The following is a 17,593-nucleotide window of genomic DNA, read 5'->3' on the forward strand; positions in this document are numbered from 1 at the left end:
GTATCTTTGTAGCTCTCTAACAAGTCATTCTGTGGTGGAAGTACTTGCTGAGAAGAATTACTTTTTCTCATAATTCTTTTATTTACCTATAATTGAGACACGTCATATAATCATGTTTTCCCACAAACATAATTGCCTCAGGAAGATTACATAATTACAAACTTCCTCTTGTTTAATAATTAAAAAAAATCCCTTGGTGTGGTTTAACAGCAGCTCCTGCCTGCTTCTGACTCCGCCTTCCTGAGCTTCATATAGCCCTGGTGTTTCCTCAGTGTGTTCATCTGCAGTGGAACAGAAGTGATAGAGGACAGAGCAGAACAAGCCAAAAACAGACAGAGACATGGAAGAACACAGACATCCCATTAGTGTTCACATTTTAGGAGTGATGCACAAGGAGAAGAGTAAAGTAAGACATTGTTTAATTTTGTGTGTGTGTGTGTGAGAGAGAGAGAGAGTGTGTGTGTGCTGTTATTTTTTTTATTTAAGATCCACATCGAAAATCTAAACTTGTGTATTTCCTTCAGCTCTACATGACCTCGGTTCTTTGGTCAGATCAGAACGAGATCGTCGTCTACAGAACACTTGAGGAATTCAGATCACTGCATGTAAGTTAAAATCTCCGCACTAATCAAAATGAATTCAATTATAGTCTGATTTTTACAGACTTTCTGACAAGTGCTTTTTATTTTCCAGAATCAACTGAAGAAGAAATGTGCAGCTTCAAATGTAGGTCCGTTCCAAAGATCAGTTAGGATTGTTCCCAAGTTTAAAGGTGAATATAATTCATTTAATTCATAAAACAATAAATACTCTATTTATTTTAAATATAGTACTTATATAGTGCATGTTGCTTATTCCTAAAAAAAAACTATTTTGAAATGACAATGAAAGAATAAAATGGGAACCTTATGGTAATCCTGTATTTCGCACATCTGCTCACAGCTGAGAAAGTAAAGCGAGGTCTTCAGAAGAGCTACAGTAAGTCTCTGCTGAGGCTGAAGCCGCTGGAAGAGTACTGCATGGCACTGCTGAGTGCTCATCCTTCTGTCTCTCAAAGCTCAGAGCTCAGCCAGTTTCTGCTTCCCAGACCAGATGATCTGAATCCAGAATTTTCCCAGAACAGGTATCCACACACACAAACACACACACACACACACACACACACACACACACACACACACACACACACACACACACACCAATAACTATTTTTAATATATGAGAAGTGAAATATAGCTTGCTAAGTGTTATGTTGTTTGGCACAGCATTATAATCATGCCGTCAGAAGAATCTCTGGGCAGAAGCAGTCAGCTGAAATCAGATGCCAGTGTAACCCAACCATTCGTGACCCAGATGTACCGATGCATCGCTCCCTATGAAACGAAGGACACAAAGAACCGTCCCTTTAAGGTTGAATTAGGGGAAACTGTTGATGTGCTAATAAAGGACAAAGCAGGTGAGCGTCATTAGATACACTCTTGCCTTATCTTTTAATTACTATATTTACATGTTTGGATGCTTTCATGTTAACTTTGTACCTGCATTCTCACAGGCTGGTGGTTGGTTGAGAATGAAGCTAAATGCCTCGCCTGGTTTCCTGCTCCATACCTGGAGAGTGCTGAAGCAGATGACGAAGAAGATGAAGTTGGAGGAAGTAAGATCTTTGACAGGATTATGGAAAAATTATGCTCTTTTAAAATTGTACAGAGAAATAACTTAAATGAGGCTTTTATTGGTTGTTAAAAGTTTAATCACTGGATTTGGGCCAATTGCTAGAGATTTATTTGACTACAGGAATAAAGCTACTCTGTTATTCTAGATCTGGGCTCACATTCAGTTGGCCTGTGAAAAACATATATTCAGGTTATGTAAAAATAATTAATTCTATTCTCAATCTTCTTTCCATAGGTGCTCTATATATTGCCTCTAAAAATTACAAATCTGCAAAAAAGGATGAACTATCTGTGGAGATTGGATCCGTGGTTGAGGTTTTAAGAAAATCGAATGATGGATGGTGGCTAGTTAGGTAAGCATTTATTTTTGTGACTGCAAACAAAGAAGCAGATAATACACAAACCACAGATAAACTCACCATTTGTTATAAAACAGAGAGATGTTATGTATCGAAGTGTAGGATGAGGCATTTCATTTAAGAAGAATTTCTTTTGATTTATTCCCAATAGTTCCGTATATAATTTCTTGACATCTCGTTGTCCTTCTCTTTTATCTCAGGTACAACTGCAGGACTGGCTACATCCCTTCCATGTACTTACAACCATACATCAATCCACGAGTGCATATAATAAACTCCCAGATTGGAAATCAAAGTTCAAACCTAAACATGGCTCAGTTTCAGGTGCCAGCTCGGTCTGCTCTGATGATCCCAGGACATGAGCTCTGTCGCTCACAGTACAACCTCCAGCAGCTTCCAGGAGACAACCTGAATCTCAGCGATAGGGCCAAATCACATTCGTTGGATATTCTCACAGTTGTTCCCCACGTGCCAATCACAGTTGAAGTGGAGCATGAGGAGGACAGCAGGGCAAGGTCCTTGAGTCGAAGCAGTGAAGGAAGCTTTAGTGACTCTGACAGCTCCTCAAGCAGTGGGTCCTTTCGCAGTGGGTCCTTTTGCATGAGCAGCCCAGAGGCCATCCAGGATGACCACCTGGATTCCACCAGTGGTAAGCTCTTGCCCAGCATATTTGATCCCAATGTATTCAAGTCAGGCAAGACACCCAAAATTCCTCCAAAGCCTCAAGTGCAGGAGATCCTTAAGCGCTGCACCACTGTGACACGTAAAAATATCTCCTGGAGCTCAGCCAACCGCTGAGCACAAATGAAATGTTGCTCATTGTATTATTCCAGAAAGATGTGGGTCACCGGACCAATGCAAGCATGGAAGCTTAATTCTGTGTGAGAAGCAGGACTCAGTGTCAAGCGGAAGCCAGGATTCAGTAAAAGAGAATACTGTCATAAAATGTTCTTTTGTTTTCGTATTGAACATATCTAATGCAGTAGCTTTTTTTTGCTTCGACTAAAGGTCTACGCAGAAAGTCTTTGAAAAAGGAAATCTGCTTAATGATGCATTCCATGTATTTTATTGTAGGTCATTTGTACTAGAATCATTGATAAGACAGAAGGTTAAGGGTTCTATGTCTAGCTTAAGTCTAACCAACCACTACGGAGTGGATAATAAGTCTCTGGAAATTGTGGATTAGCAGCCACTTGTTTAATTTTAACAGTGCTATAGAACTAATAATTTTAATCATGTTACACTCTTATAAGTTGAAGCAATTTTAATAAATTGATCACATTTGACTAAAGTTGAGAACTCCTTTGGAGATTCTATGTAGTGCCGATCAAAAAGATCAGGCAGTGAATAAACTGTAAATGATGCATATTTTTTCTCTATGGTTTGTAATGCAATGTTTCAAAATGTATTAGAGGCTTTTTTCAGCTACTAATAATCTCTTCCATACTGGAAATTCAATGTAGTCTAATGTAGCATCAGATATGCAACATTTATTGTACTCCCTATAGTGAGATATAACATGATTGATTTTGTATCATGTATCATTGTATTTGTATTTAAATAAGCAAAACTTTTTTACTTTTTAAATTTTATTTTACAATTATGTGAAATGCTTCTGTAAAACGTGCACCAGCTGAGCTCTGCATCTTGCTAACAGTTGGTTTCTTTGTATGTACAATAAAAAAAAATAAATTAAATCTAATAATGTACTATTAACTAATGATTGAACTCTTATGTATCTCCACTTAAAATGTGTGCAGTACTGCTCTTTTATTAATTTTTATTTATTATTATTTTTTGTAATTATTTTAATTGATCGTATACAGAAATACAAAGAAAATCGTTGAACAAAGTATATTATTATTATTATTATTATTAATATTATTATACAATAATAGAAAAAAGAAGAACCCATCAACCACTCAGAACAAAACCAAAAACACACCCCCACACACACTCTTTCAGCTCAAACGGATCTGTGTGTACCAATTCAACACCTAGGTCAAATACTCAGTACCTGTAAATTCATAAAATAAGAAATAACTGCTTGCAATTGATAAAAGAACGTCTCAGTTGAACCTCTCAGTGTATATTTATTCTTTTTTAGAAATGTAAGAGATTAATAAATCTTTAATCCACTGAGAGATAAAGTGACCCTTAATGGACTTCTAATGTAAAAGTATGGAACGTCTGGCCATTAAGAATGAGAAAGCAATAACATCTTTATGTGCAGAACTCAATAAAATGGAATTATCTGGAGTATCACATGAAGCAAATAATGCACATTGTGGCAACTGTACCCAAGGTATAGTGGACATGATACTTGTAGGTAACAAAAGAAATGAGCTGCAGGCAGATCATACTCTTATTTTCATTTATATTAGAAAATTCATAGCGCAGCAAATGACGTTTATCTAAAAAGCTGATTGTGGCTTGAGGTAGGCAAACTGACTGTGTGTGTAATAGTGAATGCCAGACCAGAGCGTTGTCTACTTTGATATCCATCTTTTTTGTTTTTATGCTAACAGAAAGGAGAGCAGCGGTGTGATATGAAATTTAATTCAGCAGTAGTTTAGTTTAAATGGATTTCTCTAAAACAATTTAGGACTTTCCTAAAACCCAAGGTTTACAAAAATAGAAAAACAAAAATGTATGTTAATAAAGCTGAAGTTTTTCATCTACACTTTATCTGCAGTTTCCCTGTAGATGTACAAACTAAATGCCATGTCAAGCCACCTTTTCTTTTAACTTTTTCCCTCTGGTTGGTGCTACAGGGCACAGAACACAAGGGCAATCAGGCACAAGAACAGTTTTTTCCCCCCAAGCAATTTACCTCATGAACTGTTAAATATTCTTCTTACAGTGCAATAAACATTCCTCTAATTGTGCAATCGATGTATGTGCAATATATTTTACCTTTCTCTTTGTGTTGGGTGCACATTTATAAAATATGAAAAAAAAATTCCCTTTCACAAATGTGTTTGACTGATGGCACTTAGTTAGTAATCTAGTAATCCAGTCTAAGTATCTATCTACTTTTTGTAAGTCGCTCTGGATAAAAGCGTCGTCTGCCAAATTTCTAAATGTAAACGTAATGTAAATTTTATTTAAAAGAAACCCAAATAGACACAGGTTGACACAAGCACAGACTCCAGAGAAACAGCAACTGATGAAACCCCTGCCTCAAAAGCTCTATCACCATGCACAAGGCCCCATGAATCAATGTCAATAATGTTTTAAGTACAAAGAGTCACAAATAATTTAATATTTAAATTTTTACAAGTATAATAATAATAATAATAATAATAATAAAGTTCGAGCTATTGAGTTATTGTGGCAGAAATAAATTCTGGCCATTATTTCTTGTAACAAAAAACAAAAAATAGATATCAAAGCAGACATCAGTATGAGTTTTAATAACCGTAGGCGTGACCATTCAGACACTGCGTACGTGATAAAAACACTGAAGACAAACAAAGGTGTTTCATTGCTAAATGTAAGAGGGTGTACTCTAGATGCATCAACATCTCACCAACACATTTATGACCTGACAGGAATATATGATAAAAACTTCCTTGAATCCTTTTTTTTGAATCCACGTCTTGGGTTCAACAGTATTGCACAAGAATGCCTAATCTGACACATCTGTAAGATGCTTTAAAGCTTAACTTAAAGCTCAATTAACCAAACACATGATCTTTTGTGTATAATAATTAACTTCCACACACTTTTTTCCACAAAAAACAACAGTTTTTGTACTTTGATTTAGAATCAAAATTAAAAGTTACCAAAATCTTGCTTAAGGGACTTTTTGTTTAAAAATCGCTTGTTATGTTCAGAGCTATACAATTTTTTTAATTAGTTTTAGTTACAAGTACACTCCAAGCATAAATAATTCAGTAGTTCAGTGCTTTTTTATTTGTTAATGAGAAAAATGTTGTTCAACTTGTGTTACATGTTAAAAGTACAACTCAATGTTAATAAGTTATCCTTGAGAATATGCTGAAGTTGATGATTAAAGATGATCGTAAAGTATTACAGCATATTTTACATTTTCAACACACTTAAATTTTTTTTTTTAATCTTTAAATATCTTGTTTTAAATAGGAGAATTTTATACTGTTCTTTTCTATATAAAAGATGTTAACATTTTGTCTGTGTTAAACCATTTTAAACACATACAACACTAGCGACCATACACATAGTGATATTAATTTTACTGTGGAAGTCTTATTAATGTTATCATCTCAAACCAGATGAGAATGGCCGGACTGGTTTAAGCTGACAGAAAATCTGTCATGAATCAAGCAACTATTATTTACAGCCATAGTAAGCAGAAACGCATCTCAGAATGTAACCTTAAGATGCATGGGCTACAACAACAGAATACTCCATCGGGTTTCATTCATTTAAGCTGAAAACAAGAATCTGAGGCTACAGCTGGACAACAGTCTCACCAGGTCTGGACCGTAAATGGCTGACCCCAAATCTACAGTACTATTTTGGTGAGTCTGCATCTACTGCAGCCACATCATACAGTAGGTGTAAAGAGTGGTAGCACCATAAAACTCAAGTTCCACTAAAGTGGTACACACAAAATGTATATAAGCACCCAAAAAACATGCAGATGTTTGTCCTATTTGTTTTTTAAAGTTCTAGAATGGTCATTTAAAGCCAACCATTAACATTAGATGTTGCATTCCTCTATGCCGCCAAGGCAGATCTGGTCATTTGGGAGATTTGAACATTGACTTTTTTTGGCAATTTTGTGCAGCATTGCCTTTTCCGTTGGAATTCGGCCATTAGTGGTGATGGATTACTAAATTTCGCACATACACAATAGATTGTTACCATAACAAATCTCCTGTAAATTTTCTTCTCTATGAGATCTAATAATAAAAAAAATGGACCCATCACCGATCCACCCAGATGGGGAAAAATTATTTAAACTACACTTACTTTTGTTTTAACACACGACTTCGTTATATATATATATATATATATATATATATATATATATATATATATATAGAGAGAGAGAGAGAGAGAGAGAGAGAGAGAGAGCAATACATTTAGTATTTAAATATTTATACAAGTTTTTTCTTTTCCCGTAGTGTGTATCGTGCACCTTATAAATTGCACAATGATAATGTTTGCACTGATGTATATACACGTACACTCCTGTTTGTACTTCTAGTAAGTGCTAAACTGCCTTTCGTTCTTGAGTACCTGTATTACGCAATAACAATAAAGTCTACACAACTCAGTCAGAAGCAGCGGCTGAATCGCTAATGACAGGCTGGTGATCACACATTGGACTAGACAGGTTGGACTGTTCACTGTTACAGCCAGAGTAGTGCACATGCGGAGGCTGTAAGGAGGCGTTTGGTATTCAGCCATTGGTGGCGGTATGTTGCGGGATTTCCCATGTAGACAATGACAGCCACTAGACAATCAGACTTTAGGCTATAAGACAGTCGAAACTTGGTCATCTGGAAACGTGGAATAATTTCCTGCCCATTCGTTTTCAATTTCTTCCTTATTAGCATAGTTGTTTTAAGGAGGCATGGAGTCACGTCAATCATTTATATATATTTTTTATTTTAATTTTTACAGACTTTGCCATTATCTAAAAATCTACAGTATAATTTTAAGGCAGAGCAGATAAAAAAAGCATATCAAGGGCTGTTGCTGAGTTTTGCATTTAAAGAAAATGATGGGATCAAGTAAATTCCTTATAACCTTATAAGTGTGTATACAGTTTTTGGCTAACTCAGTCAAAAGTCAAAAGTTTTTTTTTTTTTTTGTATCTTTGTAGCTCTCTAACAAGTCATTCTGTGGTGGAAGTACTTGCTGAGAAGAATTACTTTTTCTCATAATTCTTTTATTTACCTATAATTGAGACACGTCATATAATCATGTTTTCCCACAAACATAATTGCCTCAGGAAGATTACATAATTACAAACTTCCTCTTGTTTAATAATTAAAAAAAATCCCTTGGTGTGGTTTAACAGCAGCTCCTGCCTGCTTCTGACTCCGCCTTCCTGAGCTTCATATAGCCCTGGTGTTTCCTCAGTGTGTTCATCTGCAGTGGAACAGAAGTGATAGAGGACAGAGCAGAACAAGCCAAAAACAGACAGAGACATGGAAGAACACAGACATCCCATTAGTGTTCACATTTTAGGAGTGATGCACAAGGAGAAGAGTAAAGTAAGACATTGTTTAATTTTATGTGTGTGTGTGTGTGAGAGAGAGAGGGAGTGTGTGTGTGCTGTTATTTTTTTTATTTAAGATCCACATCGAAAATCTAAACTTGTGTATTTCCTTCAGCTCTACATGACCTCGGTTCTTTGGTCAGATCAGAACGAGATCGTCGTCTACAGAACACTTGAGGAATTCAGATCACTGCATGTAAGTTAAAATCTCCGCACTAATCAAAATGAATTCAATTATAGTCTGATTTTTACAGACTTTCTGACAAGTGCTTTTTATTTTCCAGAATCAACTGAAGAAGAAATGTGCAGCTTCAAATGTAGGTCCGTTCCAAAGATCAGTTAGGATTGTTCCCAAGTTTAAAGGTGAATATAATTCCTTTAAGTCATAAAACAATAAATAGTCTTTTCACTCTAAATATAGTACTTATATAGTGCATGTTGCTTATTCCTAAAAAAAAACTATTTTGAAATGACAATGAAAGAGTAAAATGGGAACCTTATGGTGATCCTGTATTTCGCACATCTGCTCACAGCTGAGAAAGTAAAGCGAGGTCTTCAGAAGAGCTACAGTAAGTCTCTGCTGAGGCTGAAGCCGCTGGAAGAGTACTGCATGGCACTGCTGAGTGCTCATCCTTCTGTCTCTCAAAGCTCAGAGCTCAGCCAGTTTCTGCTTCCCAGACCAGATGATCTGAATCCAGAATTTTCCCAGAACAGGTATCCACACACACACACACACACACACACACACACACACACACACACACACACACCAATAACTATTTTTAATATATGAGAAGTGAAATATAGCTTGCTAAGTGTTATGTTGTTTGGCACAGCATTATAATCATGCCGTCAGAAGAATCTCTGGGCAGAAGCAGTCAGCTGAAATCAGATGCCAGTGTAACCCAACCATTCGTGACCCAGATGTACCGATGCATCGCTCCCTATGAAACGAAGGACACAAAGAACCGTCCCTTTAAGGTTGAATTAGGGGAAACTGTTGATGTGCTAATAAAGGACAAAGCAGGTGAGCGTCATTAGATACACTCTTGCCTTATCTTTTAATTACTATATTTACATGTTTGGATGCTTTCATGTTAACTTTGTACCTGCATTCTCACAGGCTGGTGGTTGGTTGAGAATGAAGCTAAATGCCTCGCCTGGTTTCCTGCTCCATACCTGGAGAGTGCTGAAGCAGATGACGAAGAAGATGAAGTTGGAGGAAGTAAGATCTTTGACAGGATTATGGAAAAATTATGCTCTTTTAAAATTGTACAGAGAAATAACTTAAATGAGGCTTTTATTGGTTGTTAAAAGTTTAATCACTGGATTTGGGCCAATTGCTAGAGATTTATTTGACTACAGGAATAAAGCTACTCTGTTATTCTAGATCTGGGCTCACATTCAGTTGGCCTGTGAAAAACATATATTCAGGTTATGTAAAAATAATTAATTCTATTCTCAATCTTCTTTCCATAGGTGCTCTATATATTGCCTCTAAAAATTACAAATCTGCAAAAAAGGATGAACTATCTGTGGAGATTGGATCCGTGGTTGAGGTTTTAAGAAAATCGAATGATGGATGGTGGCTAGTTAGGTAAGCATTTATTTTTGTGACTGCAAACAAAGAAGCAGATAATACACAAACCACAGATAAACTCACCATTTGTTATAAAACAGAGAGATGTTATGTATCGAAGTGTAGGATGAGGCATTTCATTTAAGAAGAATTTCTTTTGATTTATTCCCAATAGTTCCGTATATAATTTCTTGACATCTCGTTGTCCTTCTCTTTTATCTCAGGTACAACTGCAGGACTGGCTACATCCCTTCCATGTACTTACAACCATACATCAATCCACGAGTGCATATAATAAACTCCCAGATTGGAAATCAAAGTTCAAACCTAAACATGGCTCAGTTTCAGGTGCCAGCTCGGTCTGCTCTGATGATCCCAGGACATGAGCTCTGTCGCTCACAGTACAACCTCCAGCAGCTTCCAGGAGACAACCTGAATCTCAGCGATAGGGCCAAATCACATTCGTTGGATATTCTCACAGTTGTTCCCCACGTGCCAATCACAGTTGAAGTGGAGCATGAGGAGGACAGCAGGGCAAGGTCCTTGAGTCGAAGCAGTGAAGGAAGCTTTAGTGACTCTGACAGCTCCTCAAGCAGTGGGTCCTTTCGCAGTGGGTCCTTTTGCATGAGCAGCCCAGAGGCCATCCAGGATGACCACCTGGATTCCACCAGTGGTAAGCTCTTGCCCAGCATATTTGATCCCAATGTATTCAAGTCAGGCAAGACACCCAAAATTCCTCCAAAGCCTCAAGTGCAGGAGATCCTTAAGCGCTGCACCACTGTGACACGTAAAAATATCTCCTGGAGCTCAGCCAACCGCTGAGCACAAATGAAATGTTGCTCATTGTATTATTCCAGAAAGATGTGGGTCACCGGACCAATGCAAGCATGGAAGCTTAATTCTGTGTGAGAAGCAGGACTCAGTGTCAAGCGGAAGCCAGGATTCAGTAAAAGAGAATACTGTCATAAAATGTTCTTTTGTTTTCGTATTGAACATATCTAATGCAGTAGCTTTTTTTTGCTTCGACTAAAGGTCTACGCAGAAAGTCTTTGAAAAAGGAAATCTGCTTAATGATGCATTCCATGTATTTTATTGTAGGTCATTTGTACTAGAATCATTGATAAGACAGAAGGTTAAGGGTTCTATGTCTAGCTTAAGTCTAACCAACCACTACGGAGTGGATAATAAGTCTCTGGAAATTGTGGATTAGCAGCCACTTGTTTAATTTTAACAGTGCTATAGAACTAATAATTTTAATCATGTTACACTCTTATAAGTCGAAGCAATTTTAATAAATTGATCACATTTGACTAAAGTTGAGAACTCCTTTGGAGATTCTATGTAGTGCCGATCAAAAAGATCAGGCAGTGAATAAACTGTAAATGATGCATATTTTTTCTCTATGGTTTGTAATGCAATGTTTCAAAATGTATTAGAGGCTTTTTTCAGCTACTAATAATCTCTTCCATACTGGAAATTCAATGTAGTCTAATGTAGCATCAGATATGCAACATTTATTGTACTCCCTATAGTGAGATATAACATAATTGATTTTGTATCATGTATCATTGTATTTGTATTTAAATAAGCAAAACTTTTTTACTTTTTAAATTTTATTTTACAATTATGTGAAATGCTTCTGTAAAACGTGCACCAGCTGAGCTCTGCATCTTGCTAACAGTTGGTTTCTTTGTATGTACAATAAAAAAAATAAATTAAATCTAATAATGTACTATTAACTAATGATTGAACTCTTATGTATCTCCACTTAAAATGTGTGCAGTACTGCTCTTTTATTAATTTTTATTTATTATTATTTTTTGTAATTATTTTAATTGATCGTATATAGAAATACAAAGAAAATCGTTGAACAAAGTATATTATTATTATTATTATTATTATTATTATTAATATTATTATACAATAATAGAAAAAAGAAGAACCCATCAACCACTCAGAACAAAACCAAAAACACACCCCCACACACACTCTTTCAGCTCAAACGGATCTGTGTGTACCAATTCAACACCTAGGTCAAATACTCAGTACCTGTAAATTCATAAAATAAGAAATAACTGCTTGCAATTGATAAAAGAACGTCTCAGTTGAACCTCTCAGTGTATATTTATTCTTTTTTAGAAATGTAAGAGATTAATAAATCTTTAATCCACTGAGAGATAAAGTGACCCTTAATGGACTTCTAATGTAAAAGTATGGAACGTCTGGCCATTAAGAATGAGAAAGCAATAACATCTTTATGTGCAGAACTCAATAAAATGGAATTATCTGGAGTATCACATGAAGCAAATAATGCACATTGTGGCAACTGTACCCAAGGTATAGTGGACATGATACTTGTAGGTAACAAAAGAAATGAGCTGCAGGCAGATCATACTCTTATTTTCATTTATATTAGAAAATTCATAGCGCAGCAAATGACGTTTATCTAAAAAGCTGATTGTGGCTTGAGGTAGGCAAACTGACTGTGTGTGTAATAGTGAATGCCAGACCAGAGCGTTGTCTACTTTGATATCCATCTTTTTTGTTTTTATGCTAACAGAAAGGAGAGCAGCGGTGTGATATGAAATTTAATTCAGCAGTAGTTTAGTTTAAATGGATTTCTCTAAAACAATTTAGGACTTTCCTAAAACCCAAGGTTTACAAAAATAGAAAAACAAAAATGTATGTTAATAAAGCTGAAGTTTTTCATCTACACTTTATCTGCAGTTTCCCTGTAGATGTACAAACTAAATGCCATGTCAAGCCACCTTTTCTTTTAACTTTTTCCCTCTGGTTGGTGCTACAGGGCACAGAACACAAGGGCAATCAGGCACAAGAACAGTTTTTTCCCCCCAAGCAATTTACCTCATGAACTGTTAAATATTCTTCTTACAGTGCAATAAACATTCCTCTAATTGTGCAATCGATGTATGTGCAATATATTTTACCTTTCTCTTTGTGTTGGGTGCACATTTATAAAATATGAAAAAAAAATTCCCTTTCACAAATGTGTTTGACTGATGGCACTTAGTTAGTAATCTAGTAATCCAGTCTAAGTATCTATCTACTTTTTGTAAGTCGCTCTGGATAAAAGCGTCGTCTGCCAAATTTCTAAATGTAAACGTAATGTAAATTTTATTTAAAAGAAACCCAAATAGACACAGGTTGACACAAGCACAGACTCCAGAGAAACAGCAACTGATGAAACCCCTGCCTCAAAAGCTCTATCACCATGCACAAGGCCCCATGAATCAATGTCAATAATGTTTTAAGTACAAAGAGTCACAAATAATTTAATATTTAAATTTTTACAAGTATAATAATAATAATAATAATAATAATAAAGTTCGAGCTATTGAGTTATTGTGGCAGAAATAAATTCTGGCCATTATTTCTTGTAACAAAAAACAAAAAATAGATATCAAAGCAGACATCAGTATGAGTTTTAATAACCGTAGGCGTGACCATTCAGACACTGCGTACGTGATAAAAACACTGAAGACAAACAAAGGTGTTTCATTGCTAAATGTAAGAGGGTGTACTCTAGATGCATCAACATCTCACCAACACATTTATGACCTGACAGGAATATATGATAAAAACTTCCTTGAATCCTTTTTTTTGAATCCACGTCTTGGGTTCAACAGTATTGCACAAGAATGCCTAATCTGACACATCTGTAAGATGCTTTAAAGCTTAACTTAAAGCTCAATTAACCAAACACATGATCTTTTGTGTATAATAATTAACTTCCACACACTTTTTTCCACAAAAAACAACAGTTTTTGTACTTTGATTTAGAATCAAAATTAAAAGTTACCAAAATCTTGCTTAAGGGACTTTTTGTTTAAAAATCGCTTGTTATGTTCAGAGCTATACAATTTTTTAAATTAGTTTTAGTTACAAGTACACTCCAAGCATAAATAATTCAGTAGTTCAGTGCTTTTTTATTTGTTAATGAGAAAAATGTTGTTCAACTTGTGTTACATGTTAAAAGTACAACTCAATGTTAATAAGTTATCCTTGAGAATATGCTGAAGTTGATGATTAAAGATGATCGTAAAGTATTACAGCATATTTTACATTTTCAACACACTTAAATTTTTTTTTTAATTCTTTAAATATCTTGTTTTAAATAGGAGAATTTTATACTGTTCTTTTCTATATAAAAGATGTTAACATTTTGTCTGTGTTAAACCATTTTAAACACATACAACACTAGTGACCATACACATAGTGAAATAAATTTTACTGTGGAAATGTTTTATTAATGTTATCATCTCAAACCAGATGAGAATGGCCGGACTGGTTTAAGCTGACAGAAAATCTGTTATGAATCAAGCAACTATTATTTACAGCCAAAGTAAGCAGAAACTTCAATTCAATTCAATTCAATTTTATTTGTATAGCGCTTTTAGCAATTTTCATTGCCGCAAAGCAGCTTTACATAGTCAAAAGAATTATTTAAGTTTGTATGAAATGTGAATTTGTATGAATCAAAATGGTCAGTTTGTCCCTGGTGAGCAAGCCGAGGGCGACAGTGGCAAGGAAAAACTCCCTGAGATGGTAAGAGGAAGAAACCTTGAGAGGAACCAGACTCAACAGGGAACCCATCCTCATTTGGGTGAAACAATAAGCAGTAAATGATCTGCATTTATACAGTGTGTAGGGTGGGGGGCAGTTCAGCTATAATAGCTGATGTTAATTGATGTTAATATGGAGTCCAGGTAGTTATTGAAGACCCAGGTAGACTTGTAAGAAGTTCCAGTCATGAACTATCGAACTGTCAAGTCCCCAGAGAAACAGTTGCCAACACCAGTCAAGGCCAGAACCATTTTCTAGGTAGAGAGAATCATTCCCAGACACCAGACGCATCCCAGAGAGACACACGGGGCATCCATGTGACGAGATCTTCAGCCAGAAGCGGGGCACCAGGATGGGTCAGACAGGTCCGGAGGGCAGAGGGAGTCTGGATCACTGGCAGCTCAGGGACGACATGTGTAGCTCGACAGAGAGAGAGAGAAAGAGTGAAAGGGGGAGACAGGAGGAGAGAAGAAAGAGAAAGAGGGGGGGAGAGAAGAAGAAGAGGAGAGATGGCAGTTAGGTATGGTCACAGTCACACAATGTATAATGTGAATGTATATTAACTGTAGCGTGCAAGCAGAGACTCCGGCAGGACTAACTATGACAGCATAACTTAAAGGGAGGAGCCAGAAGGAAACACAAACATGAGGGCTTCCTGACATGTAAAACAAACAATCACCTCACCATCAGCAAACCTGAGTGATCAATGAGAGTGAGGAAGACAGCATCCAAACATACCAGTTTACCATAATACTCTACGTCCATGAGTCCCCCAGATCTGCTCCTTTACCTATGGCAAATCTATTTATAAAAATGCTCGGCTAAATAAGTAGGTTTTTAGCCTGGACTTAAACACTGAGACTGTGTCTGAGTCCCGAACACTATTTGGAAGACTATTCCATAACTTTGGGGCTTTGTAAGAAAAAGCTCTGCCCCCAGCTGTATTTTTCATAATATGCGGTACTGACAAGCAGCCTGCATCCTTTGATCGAAGTAGGCGTGGCGGATCGTAAGACACTAGCAGTTCGCTCAGGTACTGCGGCGCGAGACCATTTAATGCTTTATATGTCAAGAGTAGTATTTTAAAATCAATGCGAAATTTCACAGGGAGCCAATGGAGTGAAGATAAGATAGGGGTGATGTGCTCATATCTTCTGGTTCTGGTGAGGACTCTCGCTGCTGCATTTTGGACTAGCTGAAGCTTATTTATGCATCTAGCTGAACAACCAGACAGTAAGGCATTACAATAGTCCAACCTAGAGGTGATAAAAGCATGAACTAGTTTTTCTGCGTCGTTTAGCGACAATAAATTTCTTATTCTGGCAATATTTCTGAGGTGAAAGAATGCTATCCTGGTAATATTATCTACATGTGCTTCAAATGAAAGGCTGGAATCAATAATCACACCAAGGTCTTTCACTGTTGCATTTGATGGAACAGAAAGGCCATCTAAAGTTACGGTATGATCTAAAATTTTACTCCTAGCTGTATGCGGTCCTATGACTAGAACTTCTGTCTTATCCGGATTTAGCAGAAGGAAGTTAGTTAGCATCCAATTTCTTATGTCCTGCACACATTGCTCAATTTTAGTAAGCTGTTTTTTCTCATCAGGTTTTGCTGAGACATATAACTGTGTATCATCAGCATAACAATGAAAACTTATACCATGCTTACGGATTATGTTGCCCAGAGGAAGCATGTAAAGGGAAAAAAGCAGTGGACCTAAAACTGAACCCTGCGGAACGCCAAACTCCACTAGAGAACATGCAGAATAATCACCATTTAAGTCTACATACTGATAACGATGGGTCAGATAGGATCTGAGCCAGGAGAGGGCTGTACCCTTAATTCCCACTACATTTTCTAATCTGTGAAGAAGAATAGCGTGATCAACAGTGTCAAAAGCTGCACTGAGGTCAAGTAATACAAGCATAGTTACACAACCCTGATCAGAGGCCAATAGAATGTCATTTACTACTTTAACGAGCGCCGTCTCTGTACTGTGATGAGGCCTAAATCCTGACTGATACAGTTCATGTATGCCATTCCTATGTATATATGAGCATAGCTGCTCCGCTACTATCTTTTCCAGGATCTTAGAGATAAAGGGGAGGTTTGATATTGGTCTGTAACTGGACAGCTGACAGGGGTCGAGGTCAGGTTTCTTAATTATTGGTTTGATAACTGCTAATTTAAAAGATTTTGGAACATATCCAATGCTGAGTGAAGAATTAATTATTCTCAACAGGGGTTCTATTATTGCTTGTACTATCTGTTTAAGAAAATGTGTCGGTACAGGATCTAATATACAGGTTGATGAATTTGAAGAAGAGATGAGTGAAATTAGTTCATTCCATTCAAGGGGAGTAAAGTATTCTAGGTTCTGATCTGACATGGCTAGATTAACATCTGCATCAATTACATTGTTCGGTTTCAAAACCTCAATTTTATGCCTAATATTTACAATTTTATTATTAAAAAAGTTCATGAAGTCCTCACTATTGCATGATGTTGTTGTGGAGATTTCTGCAGTGGTCTTATTTCTGGTTAATTTGGCTACAGCATTAAATAAGAATCTAGGATTATTTTTATTTTCTTCTATAAGAGTGGAGAGATATGTTGATCTAGCTACACTAAGAGCTTTTCTATAGTTCAGGATGCTCTCCTTCCATGCTATTTGAAATACTAGTAATTTAGTTTGACGCCATTTACGTTCTAATTTCCGAGCGGTCTGTTTTAAAGTGCGCATGTGATCGTTATACCAGGGAGCAAGTTTTTTATCTCTAATAATTTTTCTTTTGACTGGAGCTACATTATCTAGGGTATAGCGAAATGTCGACTCTAAATATTCAGTCGCCTGATCGAGTTCTGTGGGGTCAGACGGTGATCTAATCGAAGTTGGGAACTCTGGGAGATTACTGATAAAACTCTGTTTGGTAGTTGATGTGAATGTACGTTTCATACGGTAGCGCGGCGCTGTGTGTACATTATTATTGTGACACACTTGCAATGAGACAAGATAGTGATCTGAGATAACTTCAGATAGTGGTATTGTGAATAAATTTCTTATACTTAATCCAAATAATATTATTAAATCTAAAGTGTGACCTGCTTTATGAGTGGGTCCTACTACACACTGATTTACTCCTACCGAGTCCAGTATAGACATAAATGCAGTTCT

At 36.5% G+C, this 17,593-nt stretch overlaps 2 protein-coding genes across 2 annotated transcripts; both read left to right on the forward strand.

Moving 5' to 3' along the window:
• Positions 1–292: 292 nt before the first annotated feature.
• On the forward strand, positions 293–3,697 carry LOC128544861 (NADPH oxidase organizer 1-like). Its single transcript, XM_053515156.1, has 8 exons — positions 293–406; positions 525–605; positions 694–772; positions 943–1,123; positions 1,266–1,456; positions 1,553–1,654; positions 1,909–2,026; positions 2,233–3,697. The coding sequence occupies exons 1-8, from the start codon at positions 341–343 to the stop codon at positions 2,828–2,830; spliced, it is 1,416 nt and encodes a 471-aa protein (XP_053371131.1). The 5' UTR covers positions 293–340; the 3' UTR covers positions 2,831–3,697.
• A 4,433-nt stretch (positions 3,698–8,130) lies between these two features.
• Positions 8,131–11,085, forward strand: LOC128544873 (NADPH oxidase organizer 1-like). Its single transcript, XM_053515171.1, has 8 exons — positions 8,131–8,244; positions 8,365–8,445; positions 8,534–8,612; positions 8,783–8,963; positions 9,086–9,276; positions 9,373–9,474; positions 9,729–9,846; positions 10,053–11,085. Exons 1-8 carry the CDS (start codon positions 8,179–8,181, stop codon positions 10,648–10,650), a joined length of 1,416 nt encoding a protein of 471 aa, XP_053371146.1. The 5' UTR covers positions 8,131–8,178; the 3' UTR covers positions 10,651–11,085.
• The last annotated feature ends 6,508 nt before the right edge of the window (positions 11,086–17,593 follow it).

The sequence above is a fragment of the Clarias gariepinus genome, chromosome 16 (assembly GCF_024256425.1).
Source record: "Clarias gariepinus isolate MV-2021 ecotype Netherlands chromosome 16, CGAR_prim_01v2, whole genome shotgun sequence".
NCBI lineage: Eukaryota > Metazoa > Chordata > Actinopteri > Siluriformes > Clariidae > Clarias > Clarias gariepinus.